At 42.0% G+C, this 22,391-nt stretch overlaps 1 protein-coding gene across 2 annotated transcripts in view; it reads right to left on the bottom strand.

Moving 5' to 3' along the window:
- The window catches only part of LOC117586380 (homeotic protein proboscipedia), a 33,402-nt gene that overhangs the window by 9,935 nt on the left and 1,076 nt on the right, over nucleotides 1-22,391 (bottom strand). For both annotated transcript variants that reach the window (XM_034276409.1, XM_034276410.1), the window contains exons 2-3: nucleotides 21,191-21,826; nucleotides 10,226-10,240 (exon numbers count right to left, since the gene is read on the bottom strand). In XM_034276409.1, the coding sequence (XP_034132300.1) occupies nucleotides 10,226-10,240; nucleotides 21,191-21,734 (559 nt within the window). In that variant the 5' untranslated portion in view covers nucleotides 21,735-21,826. The remainder of the gene's footprint in view (nucleotides 1-10,225; nucleotides 10,241-21,190; nucleotides 21,827-22,391) is intronic.

Raw genomic sequence — 22,391 nt, 5'->3', positions numbered from 1 at the left:
AGTCACTTAGGTACTGCGATGATTCCGCTGGCATAAATTTAACTATGGGATTTTACGTTTCTAGTATTTTTTCGTCATCTTTTGTAATTTCCATTTATTCGAGTACTCTATCCACTTTTGCGACCGCTTGTCACAGGCTCCTCTCTAGCACCAGCCACACAGAAATGGCCGACTTCTTAACAAAATATTTCTCTCTTTTTTTATGATTAATCAATATTTTGTGTTTGAGTTGCACACAAAAGCGTCGCCAGGCAGCAAGCAGCAAGCAGCAAGCAGCCAAGTGGCAAGAGGCTCAAACTGACTGACGAACGGATCTCTCGGGCATTTCTTTTCGGTGTGGCTGGCTGACTGCGGCAACATTTGACAGATCAGCAGCGTGCGCTGACAGCTTTTGTGTGTCGTGTCTCTGCTGCTCTTCTGCTTCTCTCTTTCTGTTGTTTGCTGTTGGCAATGCCTGAGCATAATTAATGATGCGCGATGAGGTTTTTCGGGGGGCTTTGCTTCGGCTTTGGCAATGGGGTTTATTGTTCCCTGATCAGCGCATTGGTTTCACGCCACTCCACCTCCATCTCCACCCGCCACTCGTTCGACTTCTCTTTTTCTATGTGAGAATACATTTGTAGCAGCCACTGTACGATATTGATCTTGGTCTGAAATGAAGCCTGAATTCTGGCCTTTGATTGATCTGGCTACTGTTTCATTTTCACGGTTTATTGCTGATGAGTTATTGAACATGGAAACCAAAACAAAAGTCCCAAGAGTTGGGGGTAATAATTTCGTTTGTGTGTGGTGGGGAATGGCTGGTAGCAATGGAAGCCATTATGAATGGCATTTGGGCAGCGAATTGTATTATTTTTACCCTCTAGGAGAACTTTTTAATCATTCTTTAAATGGAAACATTTTCATCAAAAATTACCTTCCTTCTTTACTGCTTTTTAAGTGCAATAAAAGTCTCTGGGATCAGTATGTTTTTCATTTGAGTTTCAGCAAAACAAATTGAAATATTCTTAGATTTTTCTTCTGCTCGATTTGCGGCACATTAAAATGCAAGTAATTCAGGCTCCACCCCCAACAGAAATGGGATTGATGAAACGGGGGATAAGTAAAGCGCCAAATCATGGCCACCGCACCCCAAAGGAAAAACCACAAACCGGAGACGCTCCAGGAAATTGCCGCATTCCCTGGCATTCCGCAGACTCGACCTGTGGTCAGGCTTCAGCTCCGCCCCAAGGCGCAAAATGGAAAAATTCTGCAGTGGGGATGGGGTGATGTAGTGGAGATCCAAGTGACTGGAAAAAAGTTGCCTTGAAACAACGAAAATAATGCCTCATTTTTTCTTATCGCCGCAATAAAGCAGAATAAACGCTTCATTTCCATTTGTCTCGCAAGCGAAGCTCCCCGAAGCCAACTTCAGAGTGGCCGCGTCACTTATGGCACTGGCAAGGAGGCAAGGCGGCAAGGGGGATTTGTGGCAAAGATCTGTGGGTTGTTGGCCACCCAGTTGTTGCCTGTTGTCCGTCTACAGACGGTCCGTCAGAAGGTAGCACAATGTTAAGGAGAGGCAGGAGGAAGAGTGCCAGCAGCAAAGTACAAAAAAGTAAAGAAATAAAATAAAAACCGCTTACACGCGAAGTTTGCGTACTTCTTTTATACACTTTAAAGGGGTATCACGATTTTGGAAAGGCTTTTGATATGGAGAAAAGTCTTGAAACTACAATTTCGAGATATATTTTGACACAATTTTCATTTATGTTTCTGCAAATGAAGTTCCAAAGGAAGAGCTCTGAATGAAATTAAGCTTTAAATATATTCTTCTATAACCCTTTGAAATGTTTATCAAGTACATACGCCGCTAGACCTACAAATCTTCAAGAGTATCCAAACCTTCGCCTCTCAAAGCTACCTTTTCTCTTCTTCTCCATATCTCTCTCTTTTCCTTTTGGCCATTTTCCCTGTTCTTGGACCTTCCTCTCCTCCATCATCGTTGGTTTTCTTTTGCCACTTCTTGAAGCGGCATTTTTATCGCTTCGCAAGTTTTGCTGCTTATTTTAAACACGGACAGCAGCAGCACCAGAAGCAATAACAACAACAAGAACAGTCCGAACCGGCGGCAAGAAAAAATTAAATTCATTGTGGAAGAAACAAAAAAAAAACACATAGGAAAAGGAGGAAAAAGAAAAAGCAAAAGTCACTTCCGGCATGCCAAAAGGAAAACGCGAAAAGTCTGCGACGACTAAAACTAGAGGGAAAAAGGAAGGAATAAGTTGCCGAGACAGGGAGAGAAGAAAGAAAAATAGAGAGAGAGAGAGAGAGAGAGAGAGAGTGAAAGAGAGTGGAAAAGAATTATGGGGAGCGGCCAGTAGTATATGTAAATATTTTCCAATTCTAATTAAATGGAAAATGGTAAATATTTGATTTGTTTGCTGCAGAAAGTCGTTTTAAATTTGAGAAAATAATTGAGTATTCAAGATCTGCCTTTAATTTTTCAGAAAAATAGAAAGATAGATCAGCAGACGATACAAACAATTCTTAGTAATGTTATAGACAGATCATAAAATACGCGGAAGAACCATGACAATTGCTAGATTATATTTATTTCTCTTATATTAATAATTACATTATTTTTCCACCCAACTATCTATTCTATTACAAAACCACAGGCACAACTTCATTGCCAGGCATATACTTTGCAATTACTCCATTGCTCGTTCCATTAACTAAATGCCTCCTTAAGCGATCCTTACCTCAAAGCTTACTACTCCCATTTCGATCTTAATGACCTCTTGGCCAATTAGCTTCGCATATTTGTGCACATTTTGCAACATTCTAACTAAAGCTTTCAGCACACAAGCCACTTAACAGCGAAAAACTATTTAAAAATGCTATAAATCTTCGCTCGATAAAATGGCAGGGGGCCTGCTGCTATGTGACTTTGTGGACGGGCTAACAAACACAAATTGGTTAATTGACACAATGCTATCTACTATGGCTAAGCAATTCATACCCTTCCTTTTTTATGGCAAGGTATATTGGTTTCTGTGAAATCAGTTTTCCCCTTTTCAGTCTTATATAAATTCTCATATCTGTATCTATGCAGAGACCATCCATAGTCTCATCTTCTTTTATTATTTAACCTTTCCTATCTTTATTCTAAAGCGTCTCTTTCGTTCGCCTAACTTTAGTCGTAGTCACTTTCTTTTTAGTTCCCGTCTAGCGTGTTTCGTAATCAACAAGTTTTAGTTTGTGTGTGTGTGCGTTTCGCTGTGCCTGTCGCAAATGCAAATTAATTAACGGCTGCGGCAGCCGCTTTAATTGCGGGTCGGCTCCAGCTACGACTCCGACAACATGGCGTATGCGTGATGCCCCCGCCTGGGTATGCTTGCGATCCGGTTTCCGATAATTGAATTTCAACGGGTGTTCGCATGCGTTCAAAATGCTGCAGCTGTGTGGATAGATTCTCGTCGTCGTCGTTGTCGTCTCTCTCTCTCTAGAGACTGCTGCTGGAGCCTCCAATTTGCCACAAGCGCCGCCTTTTCGATATGAGTTATGGGGCACGAAACGCAAGTTGCAGCCAATGGTTGCCATGTTCTGTGCCCTCTCTGGCAGTGCGTAAATTTGTCCCCTAAAATATGCTCTGTTCTTGTGGTGGCTGCTGTGGCTGCTCTTTTTGGTTTTGCTCTTTTTCCTCTGTGCCTTTTGGCCAATATTAACCCTGAAGTCAAAGTCTTGAGACATAAATCATTTAAATCACTGAAACCTGCAGGCTGCCTGCCTGACTGCATGGCATGGCATGGCCTTCCCCCCCCGAGGTCCTTGGAAGCTCTGTTCTATGGCAAAGACATTAAATAAATCGCCTGCCTGCCAAATGTTTCACATACATGTACGAATTTGCCTAAGGAACTGATTCTCCTCTGTATTTTTGGCCAAAAGTTTTGCATTTTGTCTTGCTAGCCGTCAAAGTTTCCACCTTTCCCCCCTTTTGGGGGATGGTTCTCCATTCAAAATTCGTTTCAACTCCACGTGTAGCCCTCGGGGCATTACACACAGGTGGCGACATATGCTCTGTGTCACATAGTTCCATTGTATATTGTATGGCATGTACATTTATTTCCCTTATTTATGCATAGCTCTCTGGGCATATATCATTCATGGAAAGTGTTTTGCTAGTCAATTGAGCTTAGGGGATACATACTTGTATATTTCATGGCAGTTGCTACGAAATTGATGAAATGATTGGGGCATTACGAGGGAACTGCACGAACGATTATGTGTCCATCGATGGGGAGTACGAATGAAGTGGAAATGTCGCATTAAGTTAAAGATCTCAGAAAATTGAGGTACGAGCTCAATATATGCATATGTTCTGTGTGTATCTAAGCTGCACACATCGTATAAAGAAAAGTGATTTATTCACTCGTAGAACAAAATCGAAATATAATTAAATTGAACACATAAATGGGTTCAAAAATTCATCGAAACACCAAAGCATTTCTGTGTTCTATTTCTTTCTATTTTAGCTCATTTTCTTTCAACAATTGTCCATCACTGCCATCGAATCCATCAATAAGAGACAAAAACGAAATAATTTCCGGGGAATCGTTCGGTAAGCGGGATTCCAGGGACTCTGGGGAGGACTCGCTGCACGGACCGAAAGATGCGCATTGCCTTAATTGAAACCGTTTAAATTGCAATTAATCACTCAATGGCGAGGATGGGCACGAATGTTGCACAGTTGTTGCCGAGTGCCGCAACGAATGCTCCACACACACACACACACACAGAGAGAGACACCACAGCGGGGGAGCTATAGATGGTGAATGGTGAGTGGTACTTGGTGGGGCCATCGGCATCTGCCTGAGAATTACTGTCACCGCAGTGACTAATTTTTATCCTTTTCCCTTTTTTGCTGCTTTTGTTTTAATTTCGTAGAAGCCACTCTCTGATGTCGAAGTAGCAGCCATAATCCCCGCACAATCCACACACAGCGGCGGCAGCGGTAACTGTTTAATCGCTTTCGACATGCAGATTTAAGTTTGTGGTGGTTTTTCAGGAGGTGTGTGGTGGGGCAGGCAAGAAGACCGCTTTGATAAGTGAAAATATGGGCGACAACCGCCGCATGGGGCGGATGAGGATATGGCCAGAGCGGTGTGCCATGGACCCAGAGAGGGAGAGGGAGGAACACCCGATAACACCAACCCCAAACCCAAACCCAAACGAGAAGCAAACTCCGCCGGACGCACGCACCGGATACGGGCTTGCGGATGAGCATAGGAAAGGTGTGTGGGCTCCTGCTCCTTCTGGCTTTCGTTCTCTGTGTTTTTTTTTTAAGTGGAAATAAATTAAAAATGGGTGGCATCCTCCTATTCTGGCTTGCTGCGCGTCTCGACTGCGTCTGCCACACGCCTGCCCTGTCGCCTCGACGACGTTGCCAGCTTTTGGCTTCAGCTTCCAGGCTTCAGGCTTCGGGCTTCTGGCTTTCGGGTAGGTAAAACTTTTGGATAAAACAGTTGAACTTCAAAATGTGAATTTGATTAGGATATTTGCATAAAATTCTGTTTCTGCGCCAAGTACACTCCTTCCAGATCCACCTCCACCCTGCGTCCTCCACCCACAACCCTCACCCAACAGTCAGCCATAAAAAATCCCCAAGAACATAAGCCATGGGATATGGGCGAAGGTGGGAGGAGGTGCTGTAAGGACTACGAACGAACGGGCGCTTGAGAGCCAAGTTGTAGCGTATGTTCGCTGCCGGAAACGGAAGTATATAAGTCAACCTAGATTTGGTTTAGTAGCAGCTATCCTGATACCAAGGACAAATGGCCTTCCAGTCAGAAAACTTGTCGAAAAGCGGTCGCTCTCGAGTATCGCTTTAAGAAGAGAGGAATTTAAATATTTCATGCTTAAGGGAAGCGCCAAATAAGTTAAGGTGAAAATAACACCTTAAAAGGGAGTGTATCTTTAAAATTTTAGAACTTTAGAATTTACATGCAAAAAATGGAAGGGGTATTTCGTTGGGCACCTGCTTGGGGAGACTCTTGCAATGGGAAATCTCCAGCTTGGAATTGTGAGTATTCTAGAAAGAAAACTTTCTCTGTATCTGTATCAGACACCAATTTTTCCTTAATGAAACTCAAACTTTTTCCAATTTTGTTCTATTAAAAATGTAATTTTGTCATACTAGAAACTGTATCCATACCCTTCAAGTTCTTATTGTTCCTTAAAAATAATTACAAAACTCTTTCATCCTGAATGCGTAAAAACAATCCTTCAACAGCTATATGTGTTCTGACACTACTATCTCCAACGTTTCCATAATAAATTATCCTCGTATCTGCAGCGTCCCTAAGCTGCACATGTCCTTATGCAATCCCTTCTAATAATGTCCTGCCCCTTTGGCTAATGTTTCTATTATCTTTTCGTAATCCCTGCCTCATAAACTCTACCTTTCATAACGATTCAGCGCCCTCCCATGGCACCATAGGAGTCTTGGCCACAATTAGTCTCTTGTCCATAACTGCAGCTAATAGTTTCGTAAATAGTTTTTGGCCAATATTTACATGAGTTTGCCTTCGTCTACTGTTTGCTCTTTTTTGCTGTGTTCTTTCTGTCTTTTTGTCTTTTGCTACCATTGTGAAAATATTTGTCTTCAAATTGTGGCCCATTGTCTCTTGTCCGCTGACGAGAAGAGGCATGGGCATTGAGCATTGGGCCCTCTCGCTGTGCGTACGCATCCGCCGCTGCTGCTGCCGCTGCTGCTGCCGCTGCTGCTGCCGCTGCTGCTGCCGCTGCTTCTGCTGTCCGCGAGCCATCGTTGACGTGCGTCTGTCTCATCCTCTGCTTGGTTTTTTCTGTAAGGTATTTCGTCTGGCAGTCTGTCTCTTAGTTTTTATCTCTTTCTGTCTCTTAGTTTTTGTCTTCTTCTGTCTCTTAGTTTCTGTCTTTTTCTGACTTACTGTAATACCTCTCTATCTGCCTTACAAAACGTGTTCATTACAATCCTCCGTTTGTTCGAGCGCTGCTGCCGTTGCCGTTGCTGCTGCCGCTGCTGCTGCCTTTGCCGCCGATCGGCCAAATGTGTCAGAGCTGAAACGTCATGATTAATGATGCAAACATGTGGGCCCTGGTCGTCCGTCTCCGGCTCCGACTCCGACTCAGAGCCGTAGTAGACATAGCCCCGGACTCGGAGACTCGGCTCAGAGACAACGATGAATGCGTTTACGAGGGCAGAGACAAAAACAGCCCGGGGATAGGGCAGGGCTTGGAATGGGTCTGGGGTCTGGTCTCTCCTCTCTGGGTCTGGTAATGGGAATGGGAATCGGTACAATTTCATCAAGGTAAATTAGAAGACGAGACCAAAAACACGAGCACCCAAAATGTAAACATCGAACACTCGGCCGCCCAACACTCTCTGAACATTAGGCGAAATTAGAAATTAATCCTGCCACTGCAATCGAGGGGGAACGGAGCCCACAGTTGCAGAGGTAGAGGGAGAGACACTATCTGAAGGTCTCTGCTGCATGGGGGAGTGTTTTTTTTGTGTTTTGTTTCTGAAGGCGGAACTTTAGAGGTCAGGGCAAAATTAATGGTAAATCCTCATGACGGACAAGCTGGCGCGTAGTCGTCATAGATGATCTATTCGAGGAGGTTGTTGGAAAAAGTAAAAGAACAATTGAGGAAGTCTCAAATTATACTTATCGTTGGACAAAAGGATAGCCAACATTAAATTTAATGTGGGGTAAAGTTTAGCCATAGCCTGAGAAGAGTTATTATTAGAGAAATGGAAACTGAAAGGGAATTTGAAGACTAGAAAAGTTTAGGAATAGTTTTGTTGGCTATGTCTAGATATTTGTATCTATAGCTCATATATTCGAGGGTTTGAACATAGTTTTTGACCAGCAAATGCTGGTGCATATTTTTGACGAGTCTGCAGTATTTTATTTTTTCCATGTACCTTTTTAGTCCTCTATGTAGATGTATTGCATAAGTCTTATGTATCCCATGGCGTTTTTGTGTGTGCTCTTGTTGGTTCGTTGTGTTTGCATTAGAATCCTGTGAGGTAACCGACCGACAGCCAGCCAGCCAATAACCACACGACAATGCCCTGACCTCAGCAGCAGAGTCCTTACACAAACACACAGGGCACACAGGACACGTGGGAGAGAGGGGGGGGGACACACGCTCTTGGCCAAGCGAGTGGTTAGCGTTTTGAGGCCCAACGGGTGGCGGCAGGCGGGAGGTCGGTCCATGTACAGTGGTGGCGGTTTGCAGGGGAACTGACTGGTGTGTGTGTGTGTGGGGCAACCGATACAATAATTGCTCTGGGGCCCCGGTCTTTGTTGCGGTCTTTGCCGTGAATTATAAAAAAGCAAAGGAGAAAAAAACTACGAAAGAAAGAAGGAAAAAAAGCACACGAACAAGAACCGGGTATGTATAAAAAAGCCGCCATGCCAAAGCCATTCATTCATTCATGCTCGTGCATATGCCGGTGCTTTAACACACAGATACACGCACACACATTCACACTCACACGTGTTGACAAGGGACGCAGGGGCCAAGTCATGCAATGGTCAGGAACCTCTGACATGTTCTTTTCGATCAGACAACGACCACCACTGAAAGGCCACGAAAAAAACACGAGAGAAGTTCATGAGAGAAAGAGGGATGGACTGATGGAGAGAGGGGATGAATAGATGGGGGAGGGAGTGTGGTGGCCCAGTGTTTGTCATTGTGGGTATTCATGCAAGTGTTGCTTGCCCTTTCCATGTTCCCAGTGTGTTTGTGTGTGTGGAGTACCTCAATCATGTAATTATTTCCTCCGCAACGACCGCCACTACCAATACCACAAAAGCGTATAGAGAGCGGTGGGAGAGAGTATTGAGTGCTGGTCAAGGGAGAGAGGTGTGTACAGAGGTACACTGGAAGAAAAGATAAGCCAAATAGAACATTAGCTTTAGATGAGGAGAGTCTGGATATTCATACAGCCAAGCTGTAACTTTAGAGAATCATATATTTAAATCAAGAAATAAATTTCTATGATTGAGAAGTATTTGAGCGTGGATAAATCATGTTTATGACATTAAATGAGATGGTCATCCCACATTTTGTATCTAAGGTATTCAAAGATTGGTTCAAGAGCAGATCCAAAAATATATTTACTTATTTAATTTAATTTGTAAGTTTCAACTCTTTGGTTTAATGACTTATTTCTGTATCAAATACAGCTCACAAATAGTTTTAAATTTTTCTATTACACTAAGCCTTGTTTTTTCTTCAGAAATCATAATAATTTTTGTTCTTGTCTGTATAACTAAGCCCAAAAACTGGTAGCGTGTTTGGTTCTGTCTATGTACAGCAATATCTTACTCCTCCTACCACTACCCCTCCCCCACTCCACTACTAAAACAAAAACATGAAATAGGAATGGTCTACATATACCTACATACATAAATACATATGTACATACAAATAAACATACTTATATTTCTTCTATATTTATGTACACATATATTTATGTACCTCTTCTCAACCTTCAATGTCTGCTGCAAGGCATTAAAAAACTTTTCGTGTTTTTGTTACTCAATTTAATTCAGGTAAAAATTTGTATGGTTTTTTCTGTCTCTCTTGTCTGATTCTCTGTTTGTCTCTGTGTTCCGTACCTACCCGTTCCGTTCCCAAAGAGCAGACTTAAACTTTGGTCACGAACATGAAAAAGCGACGTTTCCGCTGAAACCGTCTCCAAAATGGTCATCCGCTTGATTGGTTCACTTTTTTGTTGTTTTCTTCCCTGTTTAGGTTCACTTTTTTCTCGGTTTGGGTCAACTCTAGATAATTTCGATACACAAAATGGTCGCTCGAGAAAACAAGTCCCTCATATATTTCTACAGAAATTATATTTGGTTTTTTTCAAGCGAAATTATTATACAATAATTATTGAAATTTCATGAATTTCGTTTTGCGGTTTTTTGGCAAAAGCTTCTTCTATAGGCTGGCAAAAATGTTTTTAATAACATTTAATCAGGGCTTTTGCGGTTTTGAGGGATCTACTACCTTGAAGCGAATTATCTGTCTCATACAGCGAATGCAAAATGTATTTTTGGTTTCTTTGGGTATATCGCGTATATTCAGGCCAATTGAAATATGTTTTTGTTTTGTGGTTAAAAAAAATATATTGTATGTTGCGCAATGGATGAGTAATCGTATTGTTTCTTGTAGGGGCAGTACTTACTTATGGAGTTATCACCTGAAATGGAGATACAGAAAGATAGTTTCGATTAGAAAATTACAATAAATTGTATGTGAGCGTTGGGCAAAAGAAAATATCCCTCCCAAAACAATTAAACTCTAGTAAAAATTCAACTTTCTCCCTCAAGAACAAACGCCATCTTTAACTGTAGGAATATCAAAGATAACTGCTAGACTGAATCGACAGACAAAATGCCAGTCACATTCATGAGCTTCCATGTATAAATGGGAATGGGAATGTTCCCTGATTATCGAAACAAAAATATTTGCTAATCATGCAGATGGTGCCCCATCCTTTGATGCTGCTGCTGCTGCTGCTACCACACCAAAAATATCAAATACTGCTTATGAAACTGCATAAACTTGGGCTCCAGTTGGAAACCCCAAAGCCCCCACTCGGAATTAAGTTCCAGACGTTATTATTTCCGACAGCATGATTTTATTTGCCTTCCACCCATCTTCATCACCATCGTCATCATCTTCCAACCCCTTAGCTTCCTTCCAATAATAGACTGCGGAGAACTTTGCTTCCTTGAGACATTCTTGGACTGGGGAACTTCCCCTCTGTTTTTGCTATCGAAACTTCTCAATTAAGTACTGAGGGACCAGCAGGAAACTCCTTGGGGGTAGTGTCCACTTGACCGCTCGTTACGTGCTGCATGTGTCGACTGTGGAAACTTCCGCTTACCAAAAACTTTGAGGTTAATTATTTTCCACTTTTGAGCCAAGCTTAACTTCAAAGAAAGAAAGTTTGCCATAACACACATGTGTACAGGGGGTTCTTTATGGAAAAAAAACACTGCAGCTCAAAAAATATACAAAAAGAATGCAGATACTCGTATGCAATGCGATGCATCACAGTCTGCTGCTGCCCTTACAGATGACTGGAAACTATGTCGCAGGAGTCTTAAAATATTTACACACATCGACGAACATTTAATGGTTTTTTGGGTGCCACTTTTTATGTGCAATCATTTATTCTCTCAAAAGGTTACATAAAGTCCTTTCAAGTTTGGTTAAGCTGTTGTTAAAAGGTACAAATATTGAATGGGAAATCAATAAGAACCTGAGGAACTAAAGAGCTACGGAAGGAAAGTAAGGTAAAGGATTGAATAAGGAATAGGTTCAGATATAAAATGTTTCTCAAATTATTATTCAGCTTAAAGATTCGCTTAATGTTCTTTGCTGAATTTAGTAAATTTTTTGTTATAATTAGAGTACGTTTTAGCTTCCTAATTTTGTTAGCTTATCTCCGTTCTTTTATAATTGAAAAAATCTTCATTACCATTTAGCTGCCACTCCATTGAGCAGCAACTTCATTACTCCCAGACTTTCGCTAGTTCCACCTCAAATCACTTTCTAATCATACTCAAAGACCATTTACCTAATTGAAAAGAATGTTTGCAGCAATATCCATCCATCTACAGATGAATACTTCTACAGTTTAAAATTCCAATTCAAGGCAACGCCTTGGACAGTTTTTTCGTTTGGGAGAGTGTTATCGTTTCCCATTGCCATTCGTTGTCTGGAGGCCCATGTCCATGACTGACAGTCGAGTAGGTGTGACCATGCTACTCATTCATTCTGACAGTTTTCCCACCCACTCTTGCACACGAAACGCAATTTGTTGGATTGTGGGCTGTGCCCCATCGAGGGAAAGGTACAACCACCACCACCACCAACAGTACTATGGCTAAAAGGGAGGGGCAAGGGCAGGGACACGGGGCAGCAGGTAGTCAGGCAGTCAGGTTTTGGTGGCTTGTGGCGCCAAAAAGCATTTCTCGCAGGTCGCAAGTCGCGTGTCTTTTTGGCTCAGCGTTTCTTTCAGTTCTTTCTTCTTTCTCTCTGTGGTGCTTATTTTTTTTTTGTTTTTTGGGATTCTTGCAACTAATTTTCATTTCCAGCAGAGTGCACCTTTCGCCAGCAGACAATATGGAGAGGCTAGAGAGGAGCTTGGGCTGGAAAGCGAAGGAAAATCTTATTAAAAAGTGAACAGAGTGCGATAAAATTGAATTTGCATTCAAAAGCCATTAACCGCAGCAGTCACTCAGTTCTGCCTCTCCACCAAAACCAACTCTCCCTCACCCCCTCTCGCTCTCTCTCCCAGTCCATTTATCCTCTCTTTTTGGGGCAGAATTAAAAATAAGAAGTGAAAATCCTTGAACCGCAGCTTCAATGGTAAACGAAATTATTATTTCAAGCACATTTATAGTGGCGATATTTTTGCATTGTTGACATCTGTTGGGTCATAAAAATATCCAGACGTGATATATCCATATACCCAATAATTATTCTAGATATCACTCGACCGGAAAAATATTATTTTAATTGCATATCAATTTCACGCTCTTTAGGCCCCCAGGTAGGCTCTATCCATCCACATCGTAGCAACAAATTGTTCGAAAAATCATTGGGCCAATGATCTGAACGATGGCACCACTTTTCCACCACTCCACACCACCTTTCCTGCACCATTTTCCTCCCAAAACCCAGTCATCAAATTAAAGCTAAACTATTTTGGGTCCGGTCCCATTAAAAAGTTCATGGAACCATGGACCTCAATCCCTCCCCCTGTATTGGTTCATGATTGTCCCACTTACAGCCATTTTTATGCCATATTACATCTATCACGTTCCATTTGTCCAGGAGGATTGTGGGTACGAATTTTAATTAATAACTCCAAAAAGAGATTTAATTTGTGTGTGTGTGTGTGTGTGTGTGTGTGTGTGTGTGTGTGCATTTACTTTTATGTTACGGACCTTCAATTATTACAGTTTATTATTCAAAACGAATCATTCGTTGGCGGCACCTGTCTGTGGGAAATGTGGTTTACAATTTCATTATTTTGGATACGAGAATATGTTATTTAAGAAATTATCAATACGTGATTGGGCATATTTGAAGGGAAATATTAAACAACAGAAACAAAAAATACTAAATTTGTCTCTTGATAGCTTAAAGTAATATTAAAGTAGTCTAAAACTTCGATTTAAAGCCTTAAATCCTGTGCAATCGATCAATCGATCAACCATCTGATGTAAGGTTGACATAATTATTGCTCTCTTGGATTGCTTTCGCTCATCGCATGTCAATTAAAATCACGATTTTCAATGCAAATCAATCAAAGACTTCTGGACCTCAGAGAGAGAGAGATGAGGAGAGAGAAGTCAACCCACCAGTGAATCAACAATTGATGTATGGGCTGAGAGAAAAAGATTTCGTTTTCGGTTTTTTTTTTTGGCAAACATGTCAGACCGTTTACAGATGACAAATTCATTTTTAACACGGCACAAAAGTGAAAACCAAACCAGGGAGAGATATAGATACACAAAGAGAGGGATACTATGTGCTCTGGCCAGCTTAATCATCGGCAGCATTTACAATGAGACATTGCATTGCAGATTTCCCAGAGAGAGACAGAGAGAGTGAGTCGCTTATGTGATATGTCTGACATTTGACTACCATTCTGTTCGCCCTTCCCTCCTTTGACTATCTTTGTATCGTGTATCTGTAACATGTGCATCGCATCTATTCCCAGCATATCGTATCAAAAATTAAAGATTCTCTTGCCAGACTCCTGTTAAACGGAAGCTTAGCCTCAACCAAAAAAAGGTCAAGTCCAAAATGATGGATGATGCCTTGACACTCACTGACACACACACACACACACACACACACACATTATGTACACACACACATATGTACATTTGCAGCAGCATCCCCAAGTGACAGCTTTCGGTCTGTTCCGCCCTTTGGTAGCACTCTTTTTCGGGGTTGTTCGTTCCAATACACTTCCAAAGAACCTTATCACTCAGGTAATATCCGCTTTTCAGACTTGGTCTCTACATAATTTTGGTTTATCATCCAGCGAAATCCCATAAATAATAACCGTTAACACAGTGCTCAACAAGCCACAAATTAAAAACTACAAGAAGCACTAAAAAATGTTTGAAAATTCTTGGGAAAATTTACGACCAACGGAATCACGTGTCAACCACGCGCGCCACACCCTACACCCCACACCCCACACCCCAACCCCCAAACTCGAACCTCTCACCTCTGTCGAAAACGAAACCAAAACCCAAACTCAAACCGAATCCTTAAGGATGTGACTGGAACCCCTCCCAATGTTTGCAGGGGTTTCCGCAGCTGTAGATATGATACATGACTCGACGGAAAGCGGTGTGTCGTCGTCCTCTCAAGGATATTCCCATTCACGTGCTAAGCGTATGCGAAATTTTAAATCTGTTTGCCACCGAATGAATCCGTATCCGTTTTGTGAATTTGAATAAGGAAGAGGAATCCTTACGCCGAAAAACTGTGGAAAGTCAACAGGCGCACACACACACAGATAGAGTGAGAGAGAGCGAGAGCGAGAGAGGGAGAGACGATGACAGCACACATAAAATCCATTTTCCACACAAACATTAGTTTTATTTAAATCAGAGACACACACACCGCCTGTAGGGGTTAACCGGGGGTTATCCAGGGGTTACGAAGTTATCATATGTGAGATAGAGTGGTTGTGTGTGTTTGTGTCCTTGTTGACTTTTCACGCTCTTTTAAACGCCGTTAAATATATTTCACTTTATTGCCTGTTGTTCTTGTGGCTGCCTCCTGTGGGAAGACCTTTTGTCTGAGTTTTTACATTAATCAGAGATTTAAACTAGGTTTTCAAATGATATGATATACATATTTATAATAAATTAATGTTTCTGGGCTGCGATTTATGTATTTGCGTATTCGGGGTGTGATGTGAGGGATAACAGGAAATAACTTGAAGGTAAAATGTATCTCTTTTTGGGATATCTTAATTAAAGTATTAATGAACAATTATGGGAAAGCCTAGCCATTTCGTGGGATTTCATCTTGGGTTTAATTCTAGAACGCTAATGAATGTTAGGGACTTTCAATATTGAGTTTGAGTAATGGGATTTTCCTAGATATGGAGCTTATCCTGTAGGGCAGCATTGCTCCTACATCTGGAACAAAGGAAGCCTCGTTTTTAAAAGCATATTTCCTTTGCAGATCCCACTTTATTTCCTGTTTTATTATGAAACTTACAACACCAGTCAGTATGTCAATTTATGACGGCTTCTGACATTCTTACTATTAATTTTTCAAAGTTTATTTAGAATTTCTACACTCATTTGTCTTTGACAACACCCTTGCACTGGCCTTCACCGTAATTATTGTACTACTCTAGCGCTCATTGATAAGTAAAACTGTATTTTATGCAAAAACTTGATAATTTATTAATTTATTATAGTTGTTAAAGTGTGCAGTAGCACTCCCACCAACCACAGCCATGCCACCTTTGTCTGCCACATCTATTGTCAGTGAAGTGGAATGCAATGCGATTAACTTTGCAGTTGAGTTGGAGGAAGCGGGAACTGGCTATCGGAATGGGGGTACGGGTAATAAATATAGGTGTACGAGTACTTCCCCCACTACCCATGATATTCACTAATGCCAACAACTTGGCCAACAACAGAGCACCGCGTGATAAAGTCGCTAACAAGCAATTTTTATGGCCCAAAAATCCAATTCAGATGTTTACAAATCGTTTAAACTGGGATCTGCAATGAGGCTGAGGCTCTCTCCCTGGTCTCGTTTCGCCTCGGAAGAAAAAAAAGACATAAAAATAAATCGCGTACAAATTGAAAATAATTTCAGATTTGATTTTCTTTTCAGGGAAGAGAAAAAACTGGACAGAGAGATATCTTCTTTAGTGAAATTTGCGGACAGGCGGGTCAACCGCCATGCGGGGGGCTTTCTCCGGGAACAAGGACTAGGAGTGGGAGTCCTGGCAATGTCCCTTCCATTTCACTAAGTACACAGAGAATGGAGCGTAAAAAATTTTTATCGTCGCGGTTTTTACGGAATGTGATCCACGGCGATTAAGTGCGCGGCTTTTGTGTCATTGTCATGCCCGTCCGTCCGTCGTTCTGGTGGTTTCTTTTGGGGGTGTGGCAGGTCCAGAGCAGGGGCTGGGGGCAGCAGTTCTCCAGCAGTTTATTTGCAGGGACTCCATATCCATCCCCTCTCTCTCTCTCTCTCGCTCTCCTCATAATGTATTCAAATTTTACCAAAAGGCAAAGGCGAGGCCAGAGTGTCAGTGCATTTATTTCATAAAATGCTTTTCTCTCTTACACTTTTCTCCCTTCCCAACTGGCATTTCCTTTCTTGTTTTTGTTGGTGAGTTTTCCGAGTTTTTTTAATTTAACCGTGAGCAAATATTTTCATTTTTCAGTGAAATGCTTTTAGCTAAATGAGTGGGAAATAAAATTAAATCGATATTGGTTGACGTTAGTCAAACTTTTGCCAGCATAATGGCAACCAAATTACCAATTTTAGATGGAAATTAAAGGAAAAATGGAGAGAGATGATGGCTCACGTAAGATTGGTTGTTAAGGTTTGTATTTCAGTTGGAAATTCTTCTCATTTTTCAGTTTTTCCTATCCGCAGCAGTTGCTGGCAAGTGCCAGCTCCCTTGCTACATTAATGTTTATAATTCCCTGATAAATTTCGCCCTCTTTGCGCTTTAAAAAATAATGACAAATCAGTTTGTAGATAATAGAAAAAGCCAGCGAAAAAAATTGCTTAAAAAATAATAATCTTAAAATTTACTTTGGGCCAGCCGCCGGCCTTCGAGCTTAACTAATTGTAACAGATTCTTTTTTCCACCGTCACGCTGCAGAGGGGCAAACCGAAAGGAAAACCCAAGGAAAAAGCAGAGGAAAAAAGCAAAAGAAAAATATGGAAAAACCCTTTGGGGCGTAAACGTCTGCCCGGCATTATCCTGGCTGAATCCTGCGGTCTGCCAATTAGAACCCTTTTGTTGTCTCCGGCCAAGACGCTGTGCACTTATCTCCATAATAAAGTCGTAACAATTAATTGAAGGCAACCCCGAAAAATGCGAACGGCTCAGCTCCCCAACTGAGGTGAGAGATAGAAATCCTGAGACGCAGGACATGGAAATTTTTCATCGTTTGACGCGTAATTAGTTCACCAAAAATTATTTGACGAGCCTCAATTAATTTAATGCTCGGCGACATGAATTTCAAGTTCAATGGAGTCGGATTTACCTTTCGCACAGGAGAAGGCGGGAGGCACTTATCTACTGGGACCTTTGTGGTTTAATGGATCTAAATGAGGCTTGTGAAGGAGCTACGAAAGGGGTTTGTGGCATATATTTTGAAAGGTTGCACTCGGATTAGCTCTGTTTTGGTGGTGTATTATACATAACAGTATACATAACAATTGCGAGCATTTTGTATATGAAATAATCTTTTTTTTTTATCGCAAACTTTCGACATTTCATCAATTTAGAAGCTTCAAATTGTCATACAAATGCTGTTAATCAAAAATAATTATTAATTTAAGTTTTGCTTGCTATTTAAATTAGTTTTATACGATTTTCATACTAATTGCTCTATTTTTTATAGATCTAAGGTAACTACAGTCAATCGATAAAGAATCAAATTGAGAATCTCCCTCAATAATCGACTAACGATCGTCGCTAAATGGTTGCTTAAAATTTCGTAGCGACATAAATCATTTCCCTTAATTTACTCGATATTAGACAGACCTTCCCTTCAATATGCACCATCAAAAGTCTATTTATGTCAAACACACAATTATTCTGAATCAATAACTAAATAAATCTTTCAGCAACCCTTCACGGCCACCCCCACTGCCTCAGAAACACAATTTTGATATGGGAATCTGTTAAGTTTTTTTCGCGATCTGCATATCTGGAATTGAAATGGACTCCCCTTGGAATTCACACTCGCACGGGTTTCGGTTTGCGAATGAATTCGAGTGTAAAGGTTAAAATTATAAATGTGCAAATGACTCATCATAAATAAAATTAATAAAAGGCACCGCGCCGCTACGCTGAGAGCGAGAGTGAGTGAGAGGCGAGACCTTCATTGAGAAAAAGCACAACACATCAACATAAATATTATGATAAATGGATTGTTATAATCGTAATCCTCGGGGGGTAAGTTTCCAGTCGTGCCGCACGCATTTTTTATATCCCGAATGAACCCCTCAGCCCATGGACACAGAAAACCTCAGCCAGGAGTCAGGATGAACTGCTTTTGGTCCTGGCGCAACATATGGTCGATGGGTGGAGTGGAGTGGAGGGGAGTGGAGTGGAGGAGTGGGTGTGGAGTGGATGATACAGATGGCGCTGCCAATGGATTGCCGCCTTTCAATAGCCGCCGCTCCGAAAAAAATGTTTTTTATTGGTTTCCCCACTCCCCACGCAGAAATTCTTGCATATCTCTCACTCTCTCCTTTCCACAGAAGAGATGAAGTATCTCGCAGATACTTGACGCTGAAAACTTGAACATGTTGCACGACAATTACAAACTTTTGCTTGCGGTTCATTACGCCTAATTAACACTTGCCACAAATTTTATTGTTTCCACTCATTCGAGTGCGCGTACAGGCACAATTTTGGTGGCACAATCATCATTCTACTCCACAAGGAATGGAACTCATCCTCTGAGGGGCTCTACGCGGCACGCATTAAAATTCAGGATGCGTTGTAAACAATTTGTGGCAAACAATGAGTGTGCTCCCGCTAGGAGGAAGCAGGAACATGGATACAAATTGTTATTCCAGGCGGCAAAGGGCATTTTATGTGGGGGATTGGCATAGGCTTATTGGAGGAGTGGCAGTTTAAGGTTTAATTCAACTGTTGATTTGGTATCATGTTAGATGGTAGATGTTTTAAAGGTAGAAAGGAAGGTTATTTAACTCCTTTTCTTAAAGCTTTGATCTTTTTGGTTCAATCAAAAGCCATTTCACTGTGCGCTTACCTCTAAAGATTTTCCTCTAGGGTCTCGTTTAGATCGTTTACTGTTTGACATGGAATTAATTTGACAACATTAACAAATTAAACTGTTCAACAAACACTCCACAAAGCAGCCAGAACACACACTCAACAGAACACAGCGGTGTGCTCTCTCTCTCCCTCCATCTCCATCTCCTCCTGGTATGGGCAGACATTTACAACATCATTTGTAATCCATATCGCTCAGCATGTCGTCCTCGCCTCACCCCCTCCATCAGCCGAGTGAGTCCCTTACCACAGAGTGTGTGGCAGTGAAAAGATGTATTGACCCTTCAACGGGATTCAGTGTCGGGCGCTTCGGAATGCTTCACGGCTATTTATTGGCTCACTTTCACCCGGGGAACCAGAGAGCGAGACCAGAAAACCAAAAGGGAAGATTTTCTTTCCCCCTCTCTGGGGAATATTTCGTGCATGTTGCCTTTTGCTTGGCTGGACACATTCTGCACTGCGGTAGCCACGTGTTTGGATTCTGAGGTTAAACACACTCTAGGACTCTCAACTACTACTGTGTTCCTAGACACCTTTCAGGGGATTAGTGTAACTCATTTGTCAACATGATGGTGGCGCACAGAGCGAGTGGTATGAGTGTGTGGTCAATATTAATTGGCATTCTATTAGTTTAAGTCAGAGCAGGGGCAAACAATCTCACGGAGATTTGCATTTGTTAACGCTGCAGAAAAGCAGTAAGTAGACGCGTAGATTAGGAATACGCTGACCAGGCAGAGGATCTTCCTTTAGGAACGATAGAGGATGCAGTACTTTTATTAGCTTAAACAGAGAGGAGAAAACGAGAGCAGAGAGCGGAGAACAGAAAGCTTAGAAATCTCGTGGGTGAGCTCTCTTTCTTATTTCCCGGCGCGTTCTCAACAAACTCATAGCCAAAGCAAAGCTGTGATAGAAGGAGAAAGAGAGATCATCAAAGCTTGGCCTGTTCTTCTTGCTGGTTTATTTTCACAGTCAAAGCTTATCAGAAGGAAAGGTAAAGCAGCTACAGAGCTTTAACTGCGTGAAGGAGTGATGGAGTAAGACAGATCGTCCCACCTCCCCTGCTTGCTAAATTCGCTGCCAAGTTCTAAGCTTAGCTGGAAAGAAATCTAAAGCAGTTGCCAAGCTTCTTCCTTTCTTTACGCTCTGTTCTCCACCGCTTCTCACACATTTAAATTTCCGCTGCTGCTCGCCTTCTGTCCATCCGATAAAAATGATTAATTGAAACTCTCTCCCTCCCTGGGCGAAGTAAATGGGGGAATTGGGAGAATGGCGAATGGGAGGCAAAGCTTTAAAATGGTGCATGCAGCAGCAGCAGCCGCGAAACATTGTATACGCTACACCTATCCCCAGGCCCTGCCTGGCTTGCAATTGCAAGTTGCAACATGCCAACCGGTGCTGCTGCCTTTCATACCCCCCCCCCCCCCTTGATTGAAGGCAGCAGAAAAAAGGGGGACAGGAAAAAATATTTTGACAAATGAACCTAAATAACAGGTTGCAATCGCTCTCAGTGAGAGAGAGCAAGAGGAAAAGGGGAGTGTGGAGTGGCATTCAACATGGACAGGAAAACGTATGGTCGGACAACCTTGATACCTCATTTATTTTAAATGCGGCTGCCTCGATCTTTTCTTATTTTTTTCTTACTCGAGTATACTCGTATATTTCTTGCGCAAATGAAATCGACACATTCGAAGGGAAATAAATGAAGCATTTCCAGAGCGATCTCTGGCCTCTGCTCCGGTCCAGTCCGAGGACTGGTCTGGTCTGGTCGCTCTCAAGTCTGCCCCTCGAAAATTGTTACAAATGATCGCAAATAACAGATCTTTGCCGGCACATCATTCCGAAGCTGTCCATCAAAGGAGCCGTGCCTCGAGACGAGACGAGCGAGTGCGTGTGTGTCTCTGATCGAGTGGCAGACGTAAGAAGGAAAGGAAAGGAAATAAAAGGAAAGGGTATGGTGGTATGGGTGCCATGTTCTAGAGAAGGCGCCGCCATGCTGCGTCTCCTACTCATCGTGTTGCAAGGTAAATTGCATTGATTTCTTGATTAATGAGAGTTTCGCATTTCACTCTCCCGTTCCGCTGATCGTGGACTCACCCTGATTATTATTGTTGCTGCTCTTCCGCGATGTCTTCTTCTCCTTCATCCAGGGATACTCCGGCACCGAGTCCATGCCATCCGGTGTCTGTGGCATTGGTCCCACACCCACCGGATATCCGACGCCGACATTCACATTCACATTGACACCACCGCCGCCGACGCCACCGCCAACGCCAACAGGTGTTCCCATCTTGGGACTCTCCGGGCTCAGGTGGTTGAGAAACTCTGCCATCGAGGGCTGCGAATTGATGAAGCCACCTTCTGAAGCTGCCATCCAGTAGGCCGTGTCCGCGGCCCGTTTATCACAGTTCGAGGCCATCTTATTGACCAGCATCACCGCCGGCACGGCGGGAGCACCCTGCTGCGTGCCCTGACCCACCAGACCACCAACAGAAGCTGCACCACCAACACCACAGCCAACACCACCCACGGGGAGTGCGGTTTGTCCACCCGTCTGCACCTGCAGCGGATTAAGTGGTGACTCCGATTTGATCTGCGTCCCCATTGGGGTTGTGTCCAGGGTACTGCAGACCTCTTGCATGGCTTTTAATTTTTTGTCTTTTCTAATTCAGTTTCTTTTCTCGTATCTATTTTGGGTTTGGAAGAGTCTTAAGTATTCATCTGCTTAGAAATCTGCAATAAAAGAAAATATGAATGTGGGTTAGTGTTAAGAGCTAATGGAAAAGACGATCTAAACAATCTAAATAGTTTAATGAACAAAAGCTGTGTGGTAAGAAAGAAAAGCAACATTTTCTGAATATAAATCTATCGTTCTAACTATACTTTACTTTGTCAAAACATTATAAAGAAATACTCCAAGTTATATATTTTGATTAGAATCATTTCTAATCAAAATATCCAAACAGAAAAGTTATTTAAATGGGTAAAATCTGAGTGTCAAAAAGCCGACGGAAGTAGTCACAATTTGTTCTATCAAAAAACTGATCCTTTTACGACTGTGAAGGATAACTATTTATGAACCTTTGACATTTCCTTGGTGTGCTGCAGAATATTCTGTCACACTGTAAGTCCGTAAGAAATAGCCCGAAATCAACAGAACCAATCAGATCTTACTATAATTTGAAGATATTTTGAAATAAAAGAACACAATGTTTTCTCAGAGATATCTTCACTTTATTCGTTCTTATTTTTCAGAACAAACTGTTATTATTATTGATTTAAATTGAATAATGATTTA

This window comes from Drosophila guanche, unplaced genomic scaffold (assembly GCF_900245975.1).
Source record: "Drosophila guanche unplaced genomic scaffold, DGUA_6, whole genome shotgun sequence".
In the NCBI taxonomy this organism is placed as follows: domain Eukaryota; kingdom Metazoa; phylum Arthropoda; class Insecta; order Diptera; family Drosophilidae; genus Drosophila; species Drosophila guanche.
The sequence above is the reverse complement of the archived record's forward strand: the minus strand, read 5'-3'. Positions and strand labels throughout refer to the sequence as shown.